Source organism: Thermobia domestica, chromosome 15, assembly GCF_964235325.1.
Source record: "Thermobia domestica chromosome 15, izTheDome1.hap1.1, whole genome shotgun sequence".
Lineage (NCBI taxonomy): Eukaryota > Metazoa > Arthropoda > Insecta > Zygentoma > Lepismatidae > Thermobia > Thermobia domestica.
Genome location: NC_137468.1, coordinates 103,245,685 through 103,272,556, shown reverse-complemented (window position 1 = coordinate 103,272,556; position 26,872 = coordinate 103,245,685). Strand labels below are relative to the sequence as shown.

The window sequence follows — 26,872 nt, the reverse complement described above, 5'->3', positions numbered from 1 at the left end:
CCTCGTCTAATTGTTCCGCCATGGTCTTTTCGGCCGTCTTCATTCGATCCTCAAATTCTAATGTCCTTAATTCAAGCAACTTGTCGGATTGCTGTAACAAAGTTGACAAAGTTTGATTCTCCTCTTCCAGTTTCATGAGTTTTTCTTCACTTGTGCTAAGAGCCGAACTAACTTCTTGAAGTGCCTTTTCTACGTCAAGTTTCTCGATACGGATCGATTCTAAGTCGCCACTAATTATCATTACATTTTTTTCCAGTTCTTCTTTCTGACTTTGCTCTTCCTTAAGTTTCAAGGTTAACGTCTCGTTTTCTTGTTCAATGTGCATCTTGGTATTCGAAATTTCTGTGTTTTGACATTTTAGCTCTTGCAGCTGTGTGTTAAGCGTATCTTTTTCTCGCTTGAGTATATCGCAATTTTCGCTTACTTCTTTTTCTTTCAGCTCTTTTTCATTAAGTACCGACTTAAGGTAACTTACGTTGTTCATCAGAATCTTCAAATTCTCATTACTATCAACAAGCTTTTTCTCATACGTATTTAGGATATTGTTTATCCTTTTATTTGTTTCACTTATATTTCGTTCCACTCTATCTTGCACTGTTTCCAGTGCTTCACGTAAAACTGAAATACTGGTATCTTTCTCTACCATAACAGTTTCCATAGTTGCCAATTTCTGTTGTAAACCCTGAATTTCATTGTGACTTTTATTCAATTCAGACTGTAGAAAGGTTTTCTTCTCATTAAGTTCTAGAATCTTCTTATCTAGATCTTCAATACGTCTCTCAAAATCACTTTCAAAATTTCGTTTCTCTGTTTCACTTTGGTGTTGAAGATCGGAAAACTTGGTTCGAAGTTCTTGCTCCGCGGATTCTTTATGCGATAACTGTAATTTTAAACTGTTAATAGTTTCGTCGTAACCTCTATTGGCTTCTCGGTACGATTTATTCAAATTTCGTTCTATGGATGCAACTTCTTCAAATTGGTTCCTCGTTTCTTGCCGGAATGCTTTAAAGCAACTCTTCATTTCATTGATCATTTTATAACTTTGTTTCAGAGCGCGTAAAACGTCATTTTTCTGTCTAAGAATCTGTTCACGGTTTTGTTTCACATTATCCAGTTCACAACGGCAGTTATCTAGGCTTTCATTTAATGTGATTATTTCTTTTTCTAGAATTTCAATTCGGGACTCTGCTTCTGCCTTTTGTCTACTTTGCTTTTCAATTAGAGCTTGGCACTTGGCTTCCAACTCGGAAATTTTAGTGTTCCGTTCACTTACATTTAGTTCCTGTTTTTCAATGTTTTTCTGATGATTTTCTTCAACTGCAGCCAGCAGCTTATCTTTCTCAGCTAACTCTTTCTGTTGGGCTTCGATTACATGTTGCATGTCAGCCTGCTTATTATTACTTTCAGCCACTATCTCAGTGTGTTTAGTTTGAAGCTCGCTTAATTTCTGCTGATAACTCTCACAGTCATTTTTGTACTTCTCTTGGAGTGATATGAGCACATTTTCTTTCTCAACTAAACTTTTCTGCTGATCCTCTATCACGTTGTTGAGTTCGGTGTATTTCGCACCACTTTCCTGAGATAGTTCATTACATTTGAGTTTCAAGCTTTGTACCTCATTGTCTTTAACTGCCACATCATCTTCCAATAAAGTAATTTTTTCCCTCAACGACGTAACTTCCTGTTGAGAACTTCGAAGTTGTTCCAGTTTCTCTTCCAGTATTTGTCTGTGTTCAACAGCATTTTTCAAATCACCCTCCAACTCTTCTATTCTACTTTTAAGTTGTAGGATAGTTACCTCAGATTCTTTAAATTTCTTCTCTATTTCCATACTTTTCACTTTCAACGCTTCATCCTCCACTTTTACAGTTTCCAGATCTTTCAGCTGTTCCTCCAACTTAATAACACGATCCTTTGCATTATTTAACTCTAACGCCAAAGTTTTAGAATGATTTTCATTGACCACTACCTGCTTTTCCAAATTCTGCACATTTAGCTGAGCGTTGGTTAATTCTGCTTCTAGGGTTTGTATTCTTTCATCTTTCTCCTTTAAATTTGCTGTCAATTCCAGCTTTACGGCTTTTACTTTGTTTTCCAAATCTATAGTCTCTTGCTTTAACCTCTCCTCTTCCTGTGTGCTGAAATTAAAAGAAAGAAATTACACATCTGTTCAAAAAAAAAAAAAAATTATATATATATATATATATATATAAACGTTACATAGTGTAATTAATTACCTTTTAGTACGTATTATTTTGTTCCTTTTCTGATCAATTTCGATTCACATGTTTCTGAAATATTCACCAGGGCTTATGATTTTAGAGAAAAATTTAGATTGCTCTTTTAATATCACATACCTTGATCCTCTTCTTTACTTCGTGTTTTATATTGAATACATTATTATGTCATTCTGTTGTGTCCTGAAATTTTCGAATTTAAAAGATAATAGTCAGACTGATTTTTGCTTTGCATCAATGTTGCCGATTTTCAAAATCTGTGTAGGTATATTTTTGATATATGCAGAATTTTCTATTTGAGTCGTGAAGTGAATTTATATTTGTCCAATAGTGTATAATGTAATCTCATTGTTTGTTCAGAGTTCCTCTATCTATATTTAAAGTTCTAATAAAACACGATTCCTAATTGGATCTTTCAATCTGTTAAGGTGCAATACGTAAAACAGTTACTTTGTTTATGATGTGCTTATTTTCCATAAACTTAACAATTCGAATTATTTTCTAAATTCACGAGCCCTGATGGAGATTTTAGAAACTTGTGAAATCGAAATTGATCAGAATAAGAACAAAATAACACACACTAAAATATAATTAATTTTATTATGTAACTATATACAAGTGTACACGGCAAGATGAAAGCTTTAACATTTTAGTATGAAAGCATATTCACTTATAGAAGCTACTGGATGCAAATTTATTATTAAAAAAATTACTCATACCTTGTGTCCCGGACATAAGAATTATAAAAACATACTGTTTCAAAACGTCTCTGATCCCTTTTCATTGTATCATCTACTACTATACTGACCACTAAAACAGTACTGTCCACCCATAGAACTCCATGCTTTAACAATCTGGTTCATATTCGCTTTGCTTTAATGTAACACAAGTTTCTGAGCAAAGTATTATGTTTTTATTAAAATATCGATTTCTAATAGTTTCGCCAATTAACCAAACCTTTGGCTTCATCAGACATTATACAACAAAAGAGAGAGTTTCATATCATTATTTAGAAAGATGCTAAGGTTTAGTTAATTATTAAGGCAAAGATTTAGTTAATTGGTGAAACTGTTACAAATCGATATTTTAATAAGAACGTTATACTTTGCTCCAAAATAGAAGAAATAATAATAATAATAAATCAATAATGGAAACACAAAAACAAGCAAGCATGCATAAATATATCAAAACACAATAATCACATATATTATAAAGGGTGACATCTGGTAAATTGTTTTTTGATAATACCAAAATCTGCGATAACTATATCCATAAAAGAGAAGTATTAGCCGTAGACAAACACTAACAAATTTGTACATCAATTAAACTAGATAATGTTAGAAGTTATCTTGAATATTGTTCTAGTGTTTGGAACAGAAGCGTACAATATTTTTATAATGATATTGAATCTGTTCAAAATTTATTTGCTTCCAGGTTGCGCTGGAAATTTAAGATTTTGTCACTCAAAACTAAGATGAAATTAGACACTTACGTAGAAATTCTAACTGGTAAACTACACGTAATTCATATTGTTAATTTGCATATACCCTCAAAAATTTTGTAATTCCTAGTAACTGTGTAAGGAATATGCAAGTTAAGAACACTAATTAACTGTAGTTTATCAGTCAGAATTTCAGGCAATAATTCAAGATAATTGCAATGGGCAAGAGGTTCCTTAGACCCAGCTGCTACGGGAAGAGTCATCCTTAACTTTACCACCATGCTGCAACGGGCAGGAGATTCAATTGTGTCTAATTTTGACGAAAACTTATGGAGACATATAGAAATCACTTATTGTGATTCATTGTACCATATAAATTGTACAAACATTTTATAATAATAAAATGTTACATTAATAATAATAATAATTTAATACTACTACTAATAATAATATTTTATAATAATAATAATAAAAGGCGAGGGACATAAAAACCCGTGTACCATTGACTCTACTGACTTCTGCACAGAAAACATTACAGTACTGTCACTAACAATGATAGTGGAAACTATTATGTTAATTTATAGAGATAAGTACAGCACTGATGCTTATATTTTCACTAAATTCTTTCCTCTTACAAAGGTTTTATATTGAAGCATGTATTTTTACTGATAGGCACAGCCTGTAACTATGTTTTAGCGCACAGTCGAATAGCAGAAATAGATTAAGAAAGGGACCAGGGAAGTTCTGAAATAATATGCTGCTATAATTATCATGTCCAGAATACAAAGTAAGAGCAATTTTCACTAACAACACAGACATTCTAACTAATGGAAGTAATAGAATGGATGAATTAATTCATTAATAAAGTGTACTTTGTGCTCACTATTTCATTCAAAACTTTATTTTTTATTTTTAGTATTTCACTTCAAAGTGCAGCTCTTGTTTAGGGATAATAAGACATTTGTCAAAAATTTAGAAATAAAGGTAATAGAGGATAAAGTAAAAGAAGAAAAGCATTATTTTATTTTTGCACAAAGAAATGGTGAATACAAAAACACGTTTTTGTATGATGTGACATTCCAACGCAAGTTGCAAAAGGTGGAACACATGTACTTAATACAGTGCTCCTTCGACATAATAAATCTTGAAAATTATAACTACTAGCACGTATGAAATATTTGCGTCTGATGCATCTTTGACTTCCATTGCATTATGCAACGACGTACGTAATATACAGGAGGACCATTTACCTTGAAATACCTAAGTAATTTTTATACTAATGGATAAAAAAAGCTAAAATTTTGTATGATCCAAATATTTACATGGAGAGACTGTTTGACATACTCTACAATATTACCAGATTAGCAGTATTACCAACTCGACAAAAAGTTGTGTTTTTCCAAATGGCTCTACGTCAGATTAAATATTTAAAATCTAAATGTAAAATAAAAACTTGCAACACCACATTTATTTCAGTGTTACAAACTAAGGACGTTACAGTATACAAACATTTTTTCAAAACAAATTTTACAGCCCAAAAATCCTGAAGAGAACTATTATTTCATTTAATGCATTTTCTAGATACTTTCTGACTCACTTTCTACTTTTTTATACCCTTTATTTTTTTATTTTCTTAAGTTATGCACTAAGGTTAAAAAAAAAAAAAAAAAAAAAAAAAAAAAAAACACCTTGGGAATCATATCGAAGAGAAACATAAAAGATGAAAAACAGTTCCCAGCATGTCTAAAGTTCGATTTTAAAAGCTGACCATTCTATGAAGTCATCTTGCTAAACTCGTTAAACTTCAATATGTGAAAATATTTTTTAGTTACACTCGAAATAATGGAAATATATTTATAGGATATTCTTAAAAATCTTATGATGTTGCTTTCTTTGTGCACATGTGTCACAACAACGAAAATGCAATCCAAATAAGAGTATTCGTTAGAAATTTAAGCCAAGAGAAGTTTAACATGAAATTTTACGAACTTTCCTCATACTATAAAAGCTCTTTAAATTAACGATCAAATTGAAAGATCTCTTTCACATTGATTGGTAAGCAGAAATATGTTTCTATTAAATTTCACACTTTTTTTCCTTGACTTTTCAAAGCGTTAGAATTAGCCTGGTTCTATAATAGTTCTTTCAAGAACTTATGCACATAAAGCCACGAAAATGTAAAATCCTATGGTGTGGTACAGGTCACATAATTTGAAACGAAAATGTACTTACTGTAAATTGTACAATGGAACAAATTCCTGTTAGACATTAACAATCCCGTGAATTACTACGGAATATATATATATATATATATATATATATATATATATATATATATATATATATATATATATAATTGAGCTCTAAAATATTGCAATTAAAGTTGGTTAATCCTATTTAAAAAATAGTGGCCACTTTAAGCTAGTTACAAACATTATAATCTAATTTATTTTTACACATAAAGTAACTACCAAACTAAGAAGACGTTTGGATTCGAATGCCATTTTTTGAAAGAAAAATGTAACCTATTTCAGGATGCTGAGGTCATTGTTGGGAAAAGAGCGATGAGGAATTGAGATTTGACATTTGGGTTATCAAACTGCATTTCTTCCTAATAAGGGAAGTCCATTGATCGTGTTCTGTGTTCCTGATACGCTATGAGTACAGCATACATCACAGAAGCGAATCGTTTTTATACATGAATTGTAAAACAATAAAGTATGTGTTGCACCGTCAATCGGAAGTAGAAGTTAGAATGAATCCATAGGAGCATTAGTTTCGTGCCAAATTGCATCACACATGTTTTCTTGACCAACAATAATGAAAAGAAGCCAAGATTTTGTAAATAAGAATAATTATTAGAATGATCAACCACACATTGAAACAATTTAAAGTAGAATGCAGATTTCAATACAACATAATTACTGTTCAAAAACCCCGGATGAAGATAGTAAGATATAGGAAAAGGTGATCAGTTGTACACATGTAAACCGCTCAATGTCTGATCAGGAAGCGATAAGAAAGGTGAATCTGATTCGCTCTATATACCAGTGGATGAAAGCAGCCTGAATAAGAAGTAGAAACTAGACGAAAACTGCAAATAATTGGAAAAATGAAAGATATTAGTGAGTCAACTCTATAAAGCCAGTGATCCAATCGAAGAAAAATGTTTTCCTTCGTTCTGGATGACGAAAATTACGTACAGGCACCCATCCCCCAGTACTTTCTGTCTGACGAAGAAAAAGAGCTTTTGGTACAAGTTTCAAGGCAAGAACATGATTTGGTTGGTTACTGGGAAAGTCAACAAGTATCAAAGTTCGCACTAGGAAAGGCTGCTGTCTTCCCTAAGCTTTATATATATATATATATATATATATAAAAAAAACTGACTAACCAGATTACCACCCATTATGCATGAGCTGTCAGCGACAAACTGTACGAGAAGCAAGTCTATTTTGTGGGCAAGACAAAGCTCTAAATGTGCTATAATTGCATCTCATTGAAAGGTTACAGTGCTTAGAGAAAACCAGAAAAGACTATACCAGAAATAAAACGAAAATGGAAGCTCAGGCTGCTGCTAAATCAGGGAAAACCTTTTTTTAATGTCTTTCCACAAATTTCTGCACCTATTGTGAGCATTGTCAAGGGTTTTATATAATGCTTGTGACTGAGTTTTCCAATATTTTAAATTCTTTTCTCAGTTTTTCCCTTTTCATTTAGAAACAAAGCTTATAGGTTACATCTTATGGAAAGTTTCGCTACAACTTTGATTTTATTAATCTGAGGTATTTTGCTGATGTTTGAGAAATCTAATTTATTTACACTTTTACAAAATAATATACAAAATCAAACTAGTAAACGGGAAACACTAGTGATGAAATATAGTTATTATCAGAGTGAATATATGGAACTTCTACGAAATAACAAAAATAGAATACTAAAGATGAGATGATGAATTTTATACCAAGTCACTATTTACTAAAGAACTGTTTTTATATACAATATAACTTATTTATTTTGTTTTATCAGGGAAAGATATGTTTCATTTTATTTATACATATTTAATCCACTTACCAGCAGACCTCACCCCAGTTGTACAATAGGTAAAGGGCTTTCAATTGAACTTGAGTAAAGGAAAAAAAAAAAGTGAGTTACGTTGTGCCTTCGTATTTGTTACTTTAATTGTGTATTTCTTTCCTCGATAGGAACGTCGTCAGCACCAGTTTCATTACCTTTACATCTATTGTAGTTTTAGTTTTCTTATAAAGAATAGTTTGCACTGAATAATGCGTGGTCTTATGTTCCAGTTTTTGATTATCCTTGATTATCTTCAATGTATCCACTCGTAAACAAATACTAGGTGCTAATTAACAACTTCTATAAAATTCCACAACATGTCTTCTAATTTATTGTTCCACTGTAGTTGCCATTAAATCCACTTTTTGAGGCTTCTGTTAACACTATTTCAACTGTCAGATTTAATACATCGCAAAAATTATTGTTAATTTTATGCATTTTACGTCTTATATAGATGAATACTTATTTTGTCTACATGTAGTATGACTGAGATTTCTTCTAAACAAAATGAAGTTCTTCACTTCTTTTTGGTTTTAGATTATGGTGCTGCGAAATAATTTTCAACAGATAATTCAGCTCCGAGTGGAGAATGTGAAGAACTTAAATTTGCTTGTGGAGAAATCTCAAAGACATAATCAAAAATAAGTGTTCAAAAAGTGAATTTAGTGGCAATCACTATTAGAACAACAAATTACAAGGTCATATTATGGATTTCCACGTAAGTTATTAATTAGCACAATAGTTTATGAACGCGACTGATGAAATGAGAATGTGGAAGGAAACGGAAGATCTCGAGAAAACCCATGGACACGATGTTGTTCACTACGAACTCACATGCCTGGGATCAAACCAGGAACCCCTCGCAATAGAAATGAGCGCTCTACCACTGAGCCACCATTCTCCCATTCTTTAATTGTAGTTAAAATCACCATATCACAAGTCAATATTCTGACTCGACTTATGTAGCATTTCCACCTATATGTTCATACGTGTTATTTACTGCTTTTACTTGTTTTCTTTTCTTTTTGCTTTTTATATATATATAGAGAAAGAGAGTTGGAAAAGCTATTGCCAATTCCTAAAAACATGTGATAATAAAAGCTGCACTAGAGCAAAATTCGCGTTGTTCAAAACCGCATTATGCAAGCTATTCTTGTTTAAGTCCGCAACAATTCGTTTTTCCCACCATACTAGATATACATTTTTCCCTTTCCTTTCCTCTTTTTCTTAATACTGAATTGCAATTAAGGTATTTATACCAATCTTCTTAATGATTCTTCCGGAATCCTAACCCTTACCATTCTTTAAACATACTTTCATTGTTCTTTTAATCTAAATAATGTCATAAAGGGAAGAAAATATCAGGAATCGGAACAGAACTTTCCTCCTTTCATTCAACGGAACTTTACTTACTATATTTTATCTGAACATTATCATGAATTTTATTTCCAAGTGTACGAAATATTGTGCGACGGTACATACCTCATTTACAGACTGACGGTGGATAGTATGTTTTCTAGAAGCTTTTCATAGTTCTTAAGATATCCACACTCATTTATTAGTGTTGTGTCGAAAGTACTTTAAATTCTTAAAAACTTAAATATTTTAAATGGACGCCTTATAAATTAAATAAATTAATTCATGGATATATTAATATACTATAACTTACACGAAAGAGCACAAACCTTTTGGCTAGTTTTTCAGCCAATTCCTCATCCTTTTTCTTGATAGTGTTATTCATTTCCTCCTTAGCTGCCTCCAACTCTTTCTGCATTTTCTGCTGCATTAACCGGAATGCTTCTGATTTACCCCTTGAAAACTCCTGTAAATAACCAAAAAATGAAAACAATCAGAGCGAAGTATAGCTGATTATCAAAATAACAGAACACCTGCAGTTGGAAACACGTTTAATTTTAGAGCGGTGAGTGCAGTGCCGGTCTGTTGTTGGTGATGTGTTACGGCCAACTCCGTACTACGTGAGGAGCAGTAGAACGAAAATGTACAGTGAACTCAGTAGACGGTGATAGTGTAAAGTGAGCGACTTTTGATTTCCACAGAGACAAATCGCTAGTTCTTAGTTATGTGGTGCGAGCGTGACGAAAGCAGCAAGTGTGTTGGGTGTGTCGCGAGGGACAGAGTTCAAGGTATTGACAGGCTATAAAAATTCATGGTAAACCACGTCGGCAAAGAAGAACAGTGGTAGAAATAAACCCTCAATGGTAGGTCCCGCCGAACATTATAAGCGGATTGTCACTCAGAATCGTTGTGAAACTGCAGTGCAAGGGACGGAGGAATTCAAGAAACACCTCCCACAATCTGTGCCAACAATCATAGTTTGCTGCGAGTTCATGAACCTACGGGATCGGGCTGCAGGGCGAAACCGCTGATATATGACACTAACGCTTTAGCCAATCGTGCCGCAAACATGCAGTATGGGTCGCTGATAACCGGAAAGTGTGATATGGTCAGATGTGCCATTGTTCACCTTATTTTAAACTACGGACCGTGTTTATGTGTTGCGGAAGTCCAAGGAAATGTACGAACCGCAATGTCTCCGGCCAATCGTGAAACATGGAAGCGGCTCTGTGATGTTGTGGACCAAAATATCCTGACCTTCAGTGGCTCCTGTGTTGACGCTTATTGGTCGCGTCACTGCCCATAATTATGTAACCATTTCAGTGGACCATATGCATAGTATGGTTCACATGTTTTCTGGCAATGACACCATATTCCACGATCATAATGAGCTCATTCACACAGCTAGAGCTGTTACGGTATATCGGGATGAAATTGAACACCTCTCCTGGCCAGCTCAATCTCCATGTCCTGGCCATTGAACAGAAATGTACATTTGTGGTCCGTTTTGTAGATACGAATTCGGTAAGATTCCTACGTCCATCCTCTTTCATGGAATTGAATGATGTACTGCACATGAAATAATGTATTGTTCCACTTGCTACTATTCCCGATCTATATAACTCCATTCCACGCCGCATCACAGCTGTTCTGAGTGTTCAACGCAATATTAATCTGAAAGTTGCACTTTTTTTCATCTGTTTCCATTGAATTGATAAGTATTTGTACATTTTTTTTGAACGTATATCTCTAGAAATACACTTTTCAACACTTTCCAGTGTATCTCTCTGAACACAATAAACTTAGCTCACAATGAAGACTTTTCATTTACAAATTGATGAATTATTTATATTTGATTTATTCACGTAACATGTTCCAGATACAGACTAAAAGGTAATTCAAATTGAAAATATAAACGATTACAATTCTGAGAGAAATAGGAGGAAGACGACCAGGACCTATATTTAAACGTGCCATCCCATCATTCGCCTGGTGGAACTGAGAAAACACTTTAGAAAAACTTGTCAGGATTGCAAGATTAGAACCCGCGAGTTGGCACACAGTCCATGCTATTATCGTCGCGTTAATCTGGATTGCTTTCCTCCTCTTTCTTTTCTTTCCTCTCTAGTTCTTCCCTTTTCGAAATTTCTATTTAAGTGTTCATAATTATAAGCATCAACGAACATACTTAATGACTAGATAGAAGTGATATGCCATATATGTATAAGGCCAGTCTTGTACTGCCTATCTAGAAAAAAAAACTATAATTATTATTTAATTATTTCTATTAAGCTTTTCGGTCACCTTGTATTTCCAACTATAAAGTGAAATCTTTGAGTTTTACGTCCCACGATTATGCTGGCTAGGCTAAAGAAGACGGATGATGATGAGAAATAAATAGAATGGTGGAATGAAGAAAGTGGGAGGAAACGAGAGAACCCCGACAAAAGCCACGCACACGCTGTTTGTCCACCACGAAGTTCACTTGGCGTGAGCTGGGATCGAACCAGGAACTCCATGCACCAGAGGTAAACGCTCTACCACTGAGCCACCACGGTCTGTATTTCCATCTATGTAACTGCACTTCCATCCTAATATTCCTCTCCTAAAAATTAAAACGAAGAAATCAAAAGTAAAGTTACCTGAATTAAATTTTGCTTTTCTTCTTCAATACTTGTTTCAGACTGTTTCTTTTGAGATTGAACTTCTGACAATTCCTTCTCGTGTAATGCTTTTAGTTCAGCTATTTCACTTTGTAGCGACGACACTGGAAAAGAACGGGAAATTAATATCACTGTTTAATTACAAACACCATTATCAATATAAAGAGGCTATCTGGAGATACATAAAAATCCAACTGATGTCTTGAGATCTTTTCAGTTTCTTATTATTTTAAACTAATGATGTTCAACGGGAATGAATATTGAAGTTACTAGTGTTTGGTTAGAAATGTAGCACCTCCATTTGAGAGAAAATAGTTGTATGTGGTTTTTATATACTGTGTCAGAAATTGTAGTTAGTTACTAAATTATGCTGTCGAGTGAAACAAGTTTTATTACATTTGAGTTTATAACAAGTAAATCTTTTAGCTACATCAACGACTGGCGCATCGGATTCGGTTCTACATGCATAATGTTTTATTTAGCATTTTTCCAAGTTTCGACGCACGTACAGATAATATGCAAGTATACTTAGAAAGCACTAATACATAGCACGTCCAGAAAGTAAGTTCCGTTTCAATTTATCTCCGCTGCAGCGCTGCGATCGCAGTTCCGCACATGCGCGGTAGACGCTCTGTATCAAGGAGAAGAAACGTGCGCCATTTGGAGATCGCTGTCAGTCACGTACGCTTTGTTGTGCTTGTTTAAAATGTCGGTGTTGATTGAAAATCCCGCCGCTTGTGAAATCAGAACGGTGATTCTGAATGCGAGGAAAGTGAAATTTATCGGCAAATTTACGATGTTTACGGACAAAATGCGATGAGTGATTCAATGGTGAGAAGATGGGTCCGACAATTCAATGAAGGACGTAGTGACGTGCACGATGAAGAACGAAGTGGGCGTCCATCTTTGGTTACAGAAGAACTGGTTCACGCGATTGATGACAAGGTCCAGGAAAACCGCAGGTTTACAATTAGTGCTCTCGGTATGGAATATGGTATGCTTGGCGGTCAACACTTCAACAATGACGACGAGTTGAAAGAAACTGTTTCCAACTGGTTGAAGACACAGGCGGCAAACTTCTATGAAGAAGGTATACAAAACATTGTGCCACGCTATGACAAATGCCTGCAAAATTTCGGCAGCTATGTGGAAAAGTAGTTTAAGAGTTGTAGAATTTTGTGCAATAAATAATTTTTCTGTATCTGTACACAATTTAATTTTATTACCAAACGGAACTTACTTTCTGGACGTGCCTCGTATAAAGCAACCGTATGCATTACTCCCAATGGTTTTATACTTTGAAGATAAGATACTTTGCAGATCAACCACATCTACTCTCTTGAAGGTGTCCTCTACATCTTAAATTATATATAGGGCCTAGTGGAAAGATTTATACGTATTATATTTAGTTAAAATACTTACATGAATTATATTTACAATTGGGTAATCTGGGGAAGGAGTGGGTAGAGTAGTGATTCATGAACTAATACGGTAACCAGAGAATTTCAAATATAGTTAAAATTTGGCGTACATCTAATTTTCACTATAGTTGAAATTCTTCGGTTGACTGATGGTTCGTGAGTAATTATGGTAATGTATATCAACCGTTGATTGTTCATTCAAAGTAGTCACTGGATTTGTCAGACAACAGCAAATGTCAGTTGTAGTATAATACACGTGATCTAAGTCGTGGTACAAACCATGTTCAAGAGAATAAGTGACTGTGCTGGGAAAGGACAGGTCAGTCCAGTATGCCACAGCCTCAGGTCCAGTCGCACATATTCTTTCTTTCAAATTCATTATTTTTACTTGCTGTTTTCTCCTCAACTTTCGTGTTTTTCGTTCTACCCAGAAAATTTTCTTCATTCTTCTCTATAACTACTATATTTCATACATTTCCAATAATCTTTCCTCGTCCTTTTCGTAATATCTACTATCGCAAGATGGATTAGAAATTAGCGAAGGCAAGAAAATTGGATTAAGGACGTCTGAGCGTGTTGAAGACTGGTTTTACGTCCACCAATGTTATCATTTTTCAAGCACAATGGTTCAAGTCCAAAAAATTACGACACATGCATTAATTATGGTGGAGACTAAATACTGATGTTTTCACAAGTTGTATTATTCTTTCCGTTACTCTTTTTACCCACTAGTCAAGACAACTGTATAATTAGTGCTAAACTACGAGTGTAAGTTTCATTTAAACGAAGTAAATAAGCGCAAGTAAGTTTTAGATTTAGATAAACTCTGATAAATTATTTAAGTTTACATAGAGATTGAAAGGCCCAAAGGAAGATGGCAATAGGAAACTGAAAAGCTAACTACTAATTTTGTAAAAATGGAAGCTTTGGGCAATATTATGAACTGTAAATAAGAACAATGTGATTTGCGAGTATCAAATTTTCAAATAAAAAAATAAATATACAAAATATAGAGTAAATTTAAAACAAACCTGTGGAATTTATTTCTTCTTTCTCCTTACTCAAAGATGCTAGCATATTTTTCAACTGTTTCATTTCTTCTTCTTTCTTCTCCAACTCCTGATGTATTTGCATTTTACTCTCGGCCATAGAAAGAGCAGCTTCTTCCTCCGATCGTCTCGCTTTGCTAAGCTCTTCTCTCGTCTTTTCTAATTCCTCCTGTAGATTACCCACCTCCTCTAAATTTGATTTCTGTCAGTTAAAATTAATAAATAAAATAAATAAATACTTTTAAATAGTCTTAGATTAAAACGCATTTGTTTCATCGAATTTAACTAGTAATGTGTGAATTGAACGAGATATACGGTGTCGGTATTTTTACATGCCGGGATATTGTAATTCGTTTATAGCTCTTCCTACAGAAAGCATTGTTAGCTAACACCATTAAAATATGAACCAAGTCCGATCACAGTTCATTGATTTATTTATTTAAACTACATAAAGTGGGTCATAAGTAACTCGACAAAAATGCAGTTGAAATGAATGATTTCTCAACAACAAAACCATAAAATTATTACAAGTTGTGTCATATTATTATGTTAGTTTACCTAAATCAAGCGGTCAAAGCGTCCTCTATCGTTTTCAAGGCACAAATTATATCTTTTAAGCACAGAAGAACATACTGGATAACTAACGTTATTGAACGATTAATTATCAAACTTAGAATGTGCTCTTTTAAAGGCTCTAAACTAGGGCTTCCCAATCTGAAGTGCACCTCTCGGCATGAGAAGCGAGAAAAGGGAGCGCAAGCTACAGACACAAATATTACGAGTGTAACAAAGAAACATTTAATTAAATACAGTACAAACACACAGTAATAATTGAGTAAGAACTATGACTTCATTGAGAACATAGCTAGTAAAAAATAATAATGCACCACAAGAATATGCAAATTCTTGCTGGAAATAAATATAAATTGGTGAGAAGATATTATTATTATTATTACAGGGTGTCTACTGGAATACCAGAAAATAAATTCATGACTTTTTCATGACTTTTCATGACCTTTTTGTTCAAATTTTCATGACCATGGCGATAAAAATTTACCATTAGTAATAATAAACTCCTACCATCAGTGGATCAGTGGTGCATCGGAACTATGCGGGTTGCTAGTCTTAAATATCACTTATTGTGAATCTTAAAGAAAGAATCTAAAATTCTGCCGCCTTGTGCTCGAGCACAGAATAGCACTTACCTAAATACGGGCCTGCTCTTACCAGTTAATCACTCTATACTGTATTTGAAGTTTTAATTCTGAGTATAATCATCCATCTAGCAGAAATTTGTCTAAAATTAAGCACTCAGAGAACTGCCCAAAGACAAAACAAATTATAAAAGAAATTCGTTTTAAAAAAAATAGATCATCAAATTTAAAATCTGCAAACTCAAACGAATAATATTATTTGCATAAGTCTAAAGGCCCAAAAATATACAATTTACATTTCTTAGAAGTAAAGAAATAGCAGATCACAAAGTTGGACAGTAAAAAGTTGTTACTATATTACAGAGACTAGAAGATGAAATGGGGAGCAGCTAAGAAGACAGTAAAGTACCAGTTAGCCAGCACTAACTGGTGGGGGAAATTCTCACAATTACTGACCTGATACAACTGTTTCAGTACATGCAGTATGAGGTATAAAAGTATGAAGTATAAAAATATACTCTGAGATTTCAGATTTTCATGACCAGTTGGGTAAATAAAGGACTTTTTCATGATCACTAAGCAAAATATATGACTTTTTCATGACTTTCATGACCAGTAGACACCCTGTATTATTATTGACGATTTAAGAACAGGTCAGATAAAAGCACGTATGTACAACAATCAGAAAAGAGGGTGTGCCAAATAAACAATGGCTGGGAAATACTGCCTAAACTTTTTTTTTTTTTTTTAATATTCTGACAAAATGCTGCACAAAAAGCTTAATCGTATCTTCGTAATTGTGAATATGTATCCACAACTTTTGAAGTACAAAAACGTGTGCATCCTTTGATAGCTAGTTTTCTATTCATTGCAAACTTACTTAATTACGTATGTACACTCATGTCCAAAATGATTGTCGCGTATTTATAACTGTCTTCTTGTAAGAATATAACTTGATAATGATTTTGCAGGGTACTTTTAATACTGATACTATGTGTATAATCGGGAAATCTATATTTGTGCTAAATTTCATAGGAAAAGTATTATAAATACGAAAATTAGAATACGAAAATGTTGCTAAATGGACAAGAAAGCTTTATTTTCGTTTTATTGTTCTTATTTATTGCTCTTTTAACATGGAATTTGCCACATACATGTCTTTGCCGATTATACACATATGCGAAATCGTTATCAAATTATATTCCTATCAAAACATATTTATAGACATGCGACAATAATTTTGGACATGAGTGTACATATGTAACAACGTTTCAATCTCAATGAAAGTGACTATATTTGTGACTTCATAACTCTTAAACCACTCGACCGATTTTAGTCAAGTTTTCAACACAGATGAGGTTCGGGCCTGGAACAGTTTTTATCATTTCACTTTAACGGCACAACGTAGGGGAGGCGGAGGAAGAAGATAAATAAAACTTAATAACTCTTGAATCGGAAGACCGATTTTGATCAAATTTGCTACAAAAATGAAATTCGGCTCTGGGATTTTTATTATTTCTCTTTGACGATGCAACTAAGGAGAGGGGGAGGGGAAGATATTTAAAAATGATCTAAAATGACCAATATTAGTGTCGAATCCATAGTTTTCGGAGTCGCTGAGACGAACGGTGACACTTTCGATGTCGTTTAAATCCAAGTTCAGCCCTTTATGTCTAAAATGAAACGCATTCTTCCCGTGTGAAAAACGGGTATTCTGCTACTATTTTACAAAAGCACTTTTACAACTTATTATTCACGAGCCGTGTACTGTGTCACCAATATCATACCGTATTGTTAACCAGAAAAGTTACTGCTATTTTAGTTAATAAGGAATTGAAAACTGTTAAGTGCTATACGATATGGCCCATCCTGTATTTAACCAATTTTTAAAATAAAGCTGTAATACTCATGACAAATTTCAATACGAAATTCTTCATCATATTTGAAGCTCTAGTAAAGCAGCAAAATCTAATAAAGAAGGAAGAAAAAATCCATTTTAAATAACCTAAGAAATCTAGGCTTTAGCCTTCTCAGTGCTCATAACCTTTACACTTCACATAATGACACTAGTTGCATTATTTGAGAATTAAAAGAATCAAAAATACGATAGAAAAGTTAATAATTTCTTTGTTGTAGTTTTAACATTTCGTTTCAGCATCTAAAGTTTAACATGTAATGAAATCCATTTGTGCTACCAACGGAAGGCGAATCTGGTTTCCTCAATGCACATAAGAACCTTAACAGTCACATTGATTTATCTCAGAAGGCACTTAAGTGTATGCAATATAGAGTTCTGTTGAAATTTTTACCCACAACTAACCTTTAGATTCTCCATTTCTTCAGTTTTATTCTTCAACTGGACTTCAAGCTGCTCCTTTTCCTGAGTTATAGCTGAATTCTTTTCCTTCATCTTCCTCAGAGTGTCTTTATACTTATTCAAGAATTCTTCCAGTCGTTTTACTTTCTCTAATCAAATACAGGGAATAAAAGAATCAAATCAGACTTGGTACATGAATCACATACGTATGTATATAATACTATATAAATACGCAACTATTGTCCACATACAATACGAAAGAAAAAGAAATTAAAGCAAAAACATCCAAATGTGGCCATCTCCACAAAAAGATTGGCCATCCAATCCCCCGCTTACAGCAGCAACTAACGTCCACGAAAGGCTCCAAAGAGAAGACATATATATTGTCTTTTTAAAAGGTATTTAACATTTGCCTAAGAAAAATACAATCCTGCTTGTCTTCAAATTATGTTCCTTAAGACTACATACTTCTTTCAGCAATGCCACTATTATTGGAAATATTTCTTTTGGATATGAGGACTTTAGCATTCTGCAAGAACGAAAGTGTGCCTTGTCATGATGTAGTAGCCAAGTTTTTGCTGGCAGTAAGTCTGGTCGTTCGTGCCTTATATCATCAAGAAAATGAAATGAAATCTTTCAGTTTAACGTCCAACGATTACGCCCCTTACGCTAAAAGAGATGGATGATTAAGGCAAGTGAATAATGAAAGAATTGGTGGAATGAGATTGTGAGAGGAAACGGGAATACCTCAAGAAAACTCATGAACACGATGTTGTCCAACACAAACTTACTTGGTCGGGGATCGAACCAGGACCTGAACCAGAGGTAAGCGCTCTACAACTGAGCCACTGTGCCCCTTCCTTGGAGGACCTAACTAGTATTCTTTAGCCTTGTAGTGTGATTGTGATGCACCACTCAACCAAGAGAAATAAAATTGTTTACATTACTGACTTTGCTACACAGATATGAAAATGCGCTGCTGCTGAAAATGGCGTATTTGTGGAAAATATTCAAAATGATTGTTTTCCTCCTTTTATATAGCATTACAGCAATAGCTTCTAGTAGCTGTAATTAAAGCAAATTCTCGCAATTAAACAATTTAAGTAATGTTGCAAACTTCAGCAATGTTTACCATATCTTCGGAGTGGTTTGAGATATAGTAGTGCTGTAAACGGCAAAATAATTTACACATCCATTACAAACCACACAAGTAGCTAGATATGATACTTATCTGAGCATTTTTTCGAAATAAAGTGTTAAAAAAAAATTCAAGCTCTGGTAGCTTTGTTCCGTTTCATTCGAAACAAGTCACACCATGACCATGCTAACCAACCCTAAGGTACTTTCGATCGATGTGCATTATCCTATGCATCTCTGTTGTGCTGTATGTGCATTAGAAGCTTCCAAACTTTGGATGTTTGTGACAACATCCTTAGTTTGCAACACTGAATAATAAATGTGGTATTTTATGTTTTCATTTGACATGTTGATCTGAAATATGTAATAATTTGACGTAGTGCCATTTGAAAAAATATAACTTTATATTGGGTTGGCAACACTATTTGTTGGGTGTTTCTTTTTAATACATGCAAAGATGTCCCCTTCCTTGTAATTGCTTCCTGCAAAGTTTCGCTTTTCTCCCTGTTTTGTTTTTTCGTTATCACGGTTAGACCCACGGTGCATTATAAATGGCGCACCCATGTAGTTATGAATATTAGTTGTACTTTTATAATTTATATCGACTATTCTTATCATGATATTAAAGCTGATATTCACGATAATATAAATATGGTGTAAATGATATTAAATTAAAACTTAAATGACAATACATATATTTAGTGCATGGTCAAAGGGGCTTAAGTCAAAAACATGACTTTTTCTGGAGACACAAAACGAACTACAAAATTAAAGACTTCATCACGCACATCGATCATGTTATTTATTCTGGGCACATTATAAGTCATAATAAATAAAACGATAAATGTTTTTGTTTGGTTTAGAAGTTTGTTTTGGATCTCCTGAAATACTAATATTTTTAACTTAAGTCCCTTTGACCATGCACTAAAGAATTATGAAAAAAGGCACAAAAAGGGGGAAAAAGTACCCTTCAGAGCATTCACTTCAGCTTCATCAATACTGCTTTTCTTCTCTTGATCTTCTACAGATGAATCTCCAGCGCTCAAGTCAATCAAAGGTTTCTCTGCTGGTTTCTCTTGTACTGGCACTTCTAATTCAGCATTTTCAACGCTACCACCTTCTTTAAGCAACTGAATCTGTTAAGAAATATAAAATTGAGACTGTAAACGTAGGGCCCTAATCCAGTCTAGTAGAAACAACTAATGTGAGATAACTGTCTAGATAAATTGTAAGTATATCTAGACGGTCTAGTATATGAGGAGAAAAAACTATTCTTACTTTGCACACTGGAAATAACTATCAAAAACAAACTAACGAAGTCAAAGCTCTTCATTACTGTTTAGCTGTTGAAGATAATAATAGGATTCGTTGTCCAATTTAACAAACTGTATCAAAATGTCAATAACATACAAAGAGTGAAGAAGTAACTGACTGGACTGGGACTCTAACCTGGCTAGGATCTCAGCCTACCATGTCGATACGTTAACCACTAAGTCACCCAATCCGCTTCCCAGAATAGCCAAACACTCTCATTCCTATAGTCGGTGCTCCTCGCTCAGACCACATGGCTTGTACCACAGCCTTGCTGCTGTGCTTGGACAATCTAGTGTCCATATATTGAGAACACCTTTTCATGGTTGTGATTTCATATATTAATGAAAGAAGGAAACAGCCGATTTAAACTTATTTTTACACACCAAATGCTCTGTAGGTGAGAATTCAATAACATAAAAAGGGAATTTGGTGTGTAAAAATAAGCTTAAACCAGTTATTTCCCCCTTTCATTGATATGTGTCAAAATGCATCTGTTCTAAAGTGAATCAAAACAGTTTCAAGGCGTCACTGGATCCTTTATCAATTTATTTTTTCTGCAATGCTATCAACTAAATACAGTGATAGGTACAGTTCATCCATAAATTCCTTCCTTACATAGGAAAGCTTCGGAAACATAAATTAAATAAATTCAATCAACACTTTAAATACTCTGATCGTCGCGGAAGTTTTAAAACTACGAATAAGCCTATAATGTAGCGTAACCCATTTCTCTTGAAGATTTCCATACCTTTGCTGGTAACAAAGAATTTATGTTATAGTCCATAAGCACGCATGAGTATCTGCTTCACAAAGAAGTTGTTCTGCTGATTGTTAGGATCTCAAGGTGATAATGTATATAGATATATGTTTATCTTGCCTTTCTCTACTTTCTTTTCATCCGACGAAGTAATTCAGCGAAAGTGATTGTAGTATGTACTTGTTTAGTGTGTTCTTATGTTTGTGTTAATATAGGCTATTAATATATAAGTTGTATCAAAAGCCCAGGACCATAGGTCAATTTCGTTATGAATAAAGATATGAAAATTGAAACAAAAAAAAAAAAAAAAAAAAAAAAAAAAAAAGCTGTTGGAAATAGATGGTTTTCAATATAAACTTACGAAATTTTTCTAATCGCACTAGCCATTTGGGTTCTATACTCGTAAAATGAAAATGTCCGATGTTAAATGAAGAACTAATGTTTCCAGTTCAGCAGGCTGTTCGAAGGACATGTAAAACTGACATGGGGAATGTGTACATTGTTGTGTGAGGGAACCTAAACATTTCGAATCCGTTTTCCAGCAACATTATATTATTAGCATGATGAAAGCCGAGGGAAACAGCCAGCTGAACTAGCAACGTTTCCTTTTCATTTTGCAGGGCGATTCACGAGTGTGGAACCCAAAGGTTGGTACGACTGAAAAACTTCCATAATTTTAGATTGGAAACAACCCATTTTCAACAATCTTTCTTTCTCTATTTTTCGTATATTTATTTATAATGAAGTTGGCCTCTTTCTCTCTCTCTCTCTCTTTATATATATTTATATATATTAGAACTAACCTTGGTTAGTAAAGTGGCAATCTTATGGTCCTTTTCCTCTAAATCATTTCTTAGAACTTCTTCAATATGAGCTTTGGCCTTCTGCTCCAGCTGACATTGTTCCTTTAACTCAGAAATTCTACGCAACGCCTTATCTTGAGTATCAGCTAACACATTCTGGAAGACACACATAAAATACCTTGGTTAAATACAAGATAGTTATGTGATAAAGAGCAACTAATAATTAATACTACTTTTGGGAAAATTCTGATATAAAATAATAAATAAATATGTATAAGTATGTATATTATTATCTTCAACGGTTCTTGATTCAAAATGCATTTAATTTATTTTAAGTATGCCATACGAAGGAAGGTATAAATCTCCTTACTATCCGTATTTGTCGTGCAAAGTACATTATGAAAATACATCAATTATCTGTTCGTTGAAAAGAAAAACTAATGTCCCATTTCGGTATATTCGATGAGCTCTCTGGGTGACGTTCGTAAGTCCTTAAAACTTCTGCATTTTAGGAGTTGTGTATATAGGTAAGTTTTCGAATTTTTTGCATGTTCCATTTACTTGCTTTGCAAAGACACCATAGAAATAGTAATGAAAATTTGGTAAATAATATATTCCACGAAAATTAATGGTAGTAACACATATAGAATAACTTACTCCATTATAAAAAGTGAATTAACTAAGATCGTCTTTTTAATTGTTCATTTATGTTTAAATCTAAATTTGTCAATTTCTTTAGTGACTTCTTTCATATAGAGGTAGTTAAAGACTTATCAAGAAGATACAGATGTTTTATAAGGAGACTTTATTTGTCAATGGACTGTGCCACCAGAAATGAGGATATTTTTATCATAAAGTTTTTTTTCTTCTTTTTCGTCATTGTACATCACTGAAAATATTAACTAATATTTGTTTCCATTAATTTACTTTCGAACCTCTTTCCCCCTAAAATTCCAATATCGCATAATCCATTCACACATAATTACAAACTTAAATATTCAACAAAACATTGCAGTATTCGCTACCTCTATGCTTTGCTTCTACTCTATTCTAGGCATGGATGTGATCTTATCATCACAAGAGGTCTTTACGACTTCTGCAGCTTGAGTTTTACGACTTTCGCACCTACATGATTTTTACGACTTCTACATCTCGTACATAATTTTTATGACTTCTGCTCCAACATGATTTCTGCAGGTTGATTGATTTCGGGACTTCTGAACTTTAGAACTTCTGCCACTACCTAGCTCTCTCACATTCCTCGGTTGCTAATTTGAAATTAAAGAAAGAAAGAAGAAGAAGATAAAAGAAGCTTTTTTGTTCTTTTCGGGAGAAAGCTCCATGCCTCAAAATCGAAGATTTTTTTATTCTTCACTTTAATCTTCTTACCTTGTTGTCGAGGACAGCACCTCCCTAAGCCCCAAGGGCATAATCGTTGGATGTTAAATTGAAAGATTTTGTCGAGAACATAAGATGGGGAAGGGGAGATAGAAGGTTATTTATTATATTTAGATGAATTAAATTATTATGACAAACAATATTTTACGAATTTGGTTGTGAGAGGTAAGGAACAATATCAATAAACGGGTTAACCAATCAAAAGGATTCAACTACGAGGAACAAGAAAGTTCACAGATTAAGCATTCCAATTTTTCTATTATTCCCAATGGTCTAAATAAACAATGCGCTTGCCATCTTTAACTTACTTCACGCCATTTTAAAATTGTGCCGATCATCTCATTAGTCTAGTATCTACGTGCATGTGTGAGATCCTGGGTTCGATTTTAAATTAACATGCACTGGATAATTTCATCTCATCTTCTTCAGCTTATACGACTCAATAATTGAGTACACTGCGACCTCTTTCATACAGAGCACAATCTATTTGATACCACTGATCCAAAATAATGCCTTTGATGCGGAATAGATAGTATTTATTGACATCCGTAAGAGCTTAAATAATTAAGATCCGCGTTAAACTGTAAATTCAGGTTACATATAGCTCCGATGCTAGAAAGGAACGCTAAATTCCTTCATTTATCTTGATTTGAGTCTAGCGTCTCTTTCAGCAACGACGCTATATGAAACACGGACCTACAGCTTAAAGTGGAATCCGAAACACATGAGCTCCCGCGTCATAGACGCGTACGCTATCCACATAGCCACGCGAAAGCTCAACAGTAAATTCCAAAACAATCAATCAACGAACACATAACGTAGTGTTTTATTTCACTTATTTCTTTTTCTATTCTCATTATTAATAGTGCATATTATATTTTTAAATTGCATTAGTCATAGTGCATTTATTGTGTTTCCTGGCTATTTCAATTTATTTCCTTAAGCTATACATAAACATTTATCTTAAGTAGAAACAACTATACTTACTTTCGACTTTGTGTTTTCTCTTTCAAGCTCTTTGTAATGCCTTGCCAAGTCCATATACCGGCCTTTGTATTTACTATATCTCTGCTGCATTTTCTTATACGCGAGAAATAGCTGATCTTTTGTCACTATATCCAGCTGATACGAAGATGAGTCGTCTACTTCACTGGCAGATTCAAAATCAGACTGTAGGGAAAGAAAAGGAATATATAATTCCATATATTACCAATATATGTCCTACATTTTACATACGAATGCTGACACGAAGAAAATAACTGAACTCTTACCTATAGTGACCGATCACGTCCATAAGTGAATAACTCTTTAATTACTTTAATTTTAAAATTCTGACCAACCTGGATTTTTGTTGATACCTTTATTTTAATGTCCTCACAATATCCTCAAAAGTATCCTTAATTTGAGCCGTGTTCTTTTCTTTGGGAGGGGGGAGGATGGAGGGTAAAGGAATTTAGTAGGAATATTAGAATGGATATGGAATATATTCTTGGGACGCTTAATCAATTGCAGAAAACAGTTTCTCGTTATTTGTTACTGTTTTTACTCTATAACAATCAATATTAAAAGTGGAAGTGGTTGCTACTTCCGGGTTTAGTAGAGAGATTAGTCTGAAAGTGAAATACACATTGTGAGAATATTTAATTGGTTACAGAAAACTGCTTCTCGCTATCTATTATGGTTTTTATTCTACGGCGATCGACGCTAAAACCCGAAATGGTTCATTTCTGCCACTTTCGATTTTAATACAAAGATTAGAATGGAGATGGAATATATATTGGGTCGATGCATAAGTTCGTTTTCTTTTGGGTTGGCAATAATGCGGCGTGAAGCGATTGTTTATCGTTATTCCGCTGTTTTACCGTAGTTTGGAGTTTGAGTGTTGTAAAACACAGGTTTTCTTGATTGTGAACGTATTATTGTATATATTGCAGGTAAACTAATATAGAATGTCAAGTTGAGAAAAGTGATCATTTCCGTCACATTTTACTCTTCGAGTTTAACCGACGATCCAGTGCAGCAGAAGCTGCGAGAACAATTAGTGTAGTGTATGAGAATGAAGCAACTGCTGAAAAAACAACATAGAAAAGCTTCTCTTGATCAATGGCTAACAGATTTCTTCCAGTCAAAACCAAAACAGTTTTACAGGCGAGGCATTGAACTGCTACCTGAACGTTGCCAGAAGGTCATAGATAGTGGAGGTGAATACATCACTGAGTGATTGTGAGTTAATGTGAGTGACAGTAAAATGTATGCAAGGTATTGTTACACTCGTAGAATATGTTAATGTTATGTCTTAACAGAACAGCAGAATAAAAATAAGATATAAAATATAAGAACCGCACGAACTTATGCATCGACCCAATACTTGGGACACTTCACAGGCTGCTGCAGAAACCGCTTCTCGTTATCTGTTACCGTTTCTGCTGTATAGGTAAAGATTAACGTTAAAACCAGAAGTGGTTGATTTCTACCCCTTCTTGTTTTAATAGAGAGATTAGAGTGGAGATGAAATAAATTCTTCGGATGCTTAATCGATAGCAGAAAATCACTTTCCGCTATCTGTTGCTGTTTTCATTCTATAACGATCAACGTTAAAACCGAAAATGAATTATTTCTACTAATTCTGGATTTAACAGAGATTAGAGTAGAGATGGAATATACCTCTTAGGAAGCTCAATCGACAGCAGGAAACCGCTTTTCACTATCTGTTGCTGTTTTCTTTATAACGATGAATGTTAAAACCGACAGTGGTTAATTTATCCTACTTCTGGATTTAGTAGCGACTAGGGTGGAAACGAAATATATTTTACGGACGCTTAATTGATACGGAAACCGCTTCTCGAAAGCTATCACGGTTTTCATTCTACGGCGATTAACGTTAAAATCGGAAATGGTTCATTTCTGCCGCGCTCAATTTCAATTCAAAGATTAGAGTAGAAATGGAATATATTATTGAGGCGCCGCTTAATTGGCTGCGGGAAACCACTTTTCGCTGTTACCATTTCTACTCTATAATAATCAACGTTAAACTTGATAAGGGTCGATTTCTACCACTTCTACTTTTAGTAGAGATAGAATATGTTCTTGAGACGCGTAATTGATTGTAGAAAACTGCTTCTTGCTATCTATTACGAGTTTTATTCAATGGCGATCCCTATTTAAACCGGAAGTGATTAATTTCTGCAACTTCCGGTTTGAATTTAAGGTTGAGAGAGAAAATGGCGCCTATTTTTAGAACACTAAATCGATTCCAAAAAACAGATTCTCGCTGTTATTTTTGCTCACACTGTATACCGAGTACATTTCCTCGTAGATAGATTCTATTTTCTTTCGATATTAATATCTTAGTTACATTTTCAGATATAAAGTATACTTTTTACGAGGGTAAGCTTAAGTTAACCACGGCTCAATATCAGTTTGAATCGAGTTGAATTAAGTTCGTTTTACGGTATAACTAACAAAGAATGTTTCCCAGTTGTAAAATAGATTTAGAAAATCTCACCTCTGGAAGATGTGTCATTTTTCAAAATGGTAACTGTTAATGACCATAAGTAACGAAGCTATAACGTAATAGAGCTTTGAAGATTGTGAATCCACATGTTTATCTATATAAATCCTTAAATCTTGATACGAACGCAATCAACAAATTAGAATCTTTGGTAACAAGATACAAGACTACAAAAGCCCTATCACTAATGTCGTAAGTAATGGAATGTGGAACTTATTAGTATTCAAACCACATACC

The 26,872-nt window shown here is 34.0% G+C and overlaps 1 protein-coding gene across 4 annotated transcripts in view; it reads right to left on the bottom strand.

Moving 5' to 3' along the window:
* Positions 1–26,872, bottom strand: part of LOC145671176 (uncharacterized) — a 126,268-nt gene that overhangs the window by 73,206 nt on the left and 26,190 nt on the right. For 3 of the 4 annotated variants that reach the window (XM_081740022.1, XM_081740023.1, XM_081740021.1), the window contains 8 exons: positions 24,112–24,294; positions 21,727–21,882; positions 19,820–19,988; positions 17,719–17,864; positions 14,227–14,446; positions 11,754–11,878; positions 9,441–9,577; positions 2–2,138 (listed from right to left, as the gene is read on the bottom strand). In XM_081740022.1, coding sequence (XP_081596148.1) covers positions 2–2,138; positions 9,441–9,577; positions 11,754–11,878; positions 14,227–14,446; positions 17,719–17,864; positions 19,820–19,988; positions 21,727–21,882; positions 24,112–24,294 — 3,273 coding nt within the window. The remainder of the gene's footprint in view (position 1; positions 2,139–9,440; positions 9,578–11,753; positions 11,879–14,226; positions 14,447–17,718; positions 17,865–19,819; positions 19,989–21,726; positions 21,883–24,111; positions 24,295–26,872) is intronic. The other variant, XM_081740024.1, reaches the window with a different exon arrangement.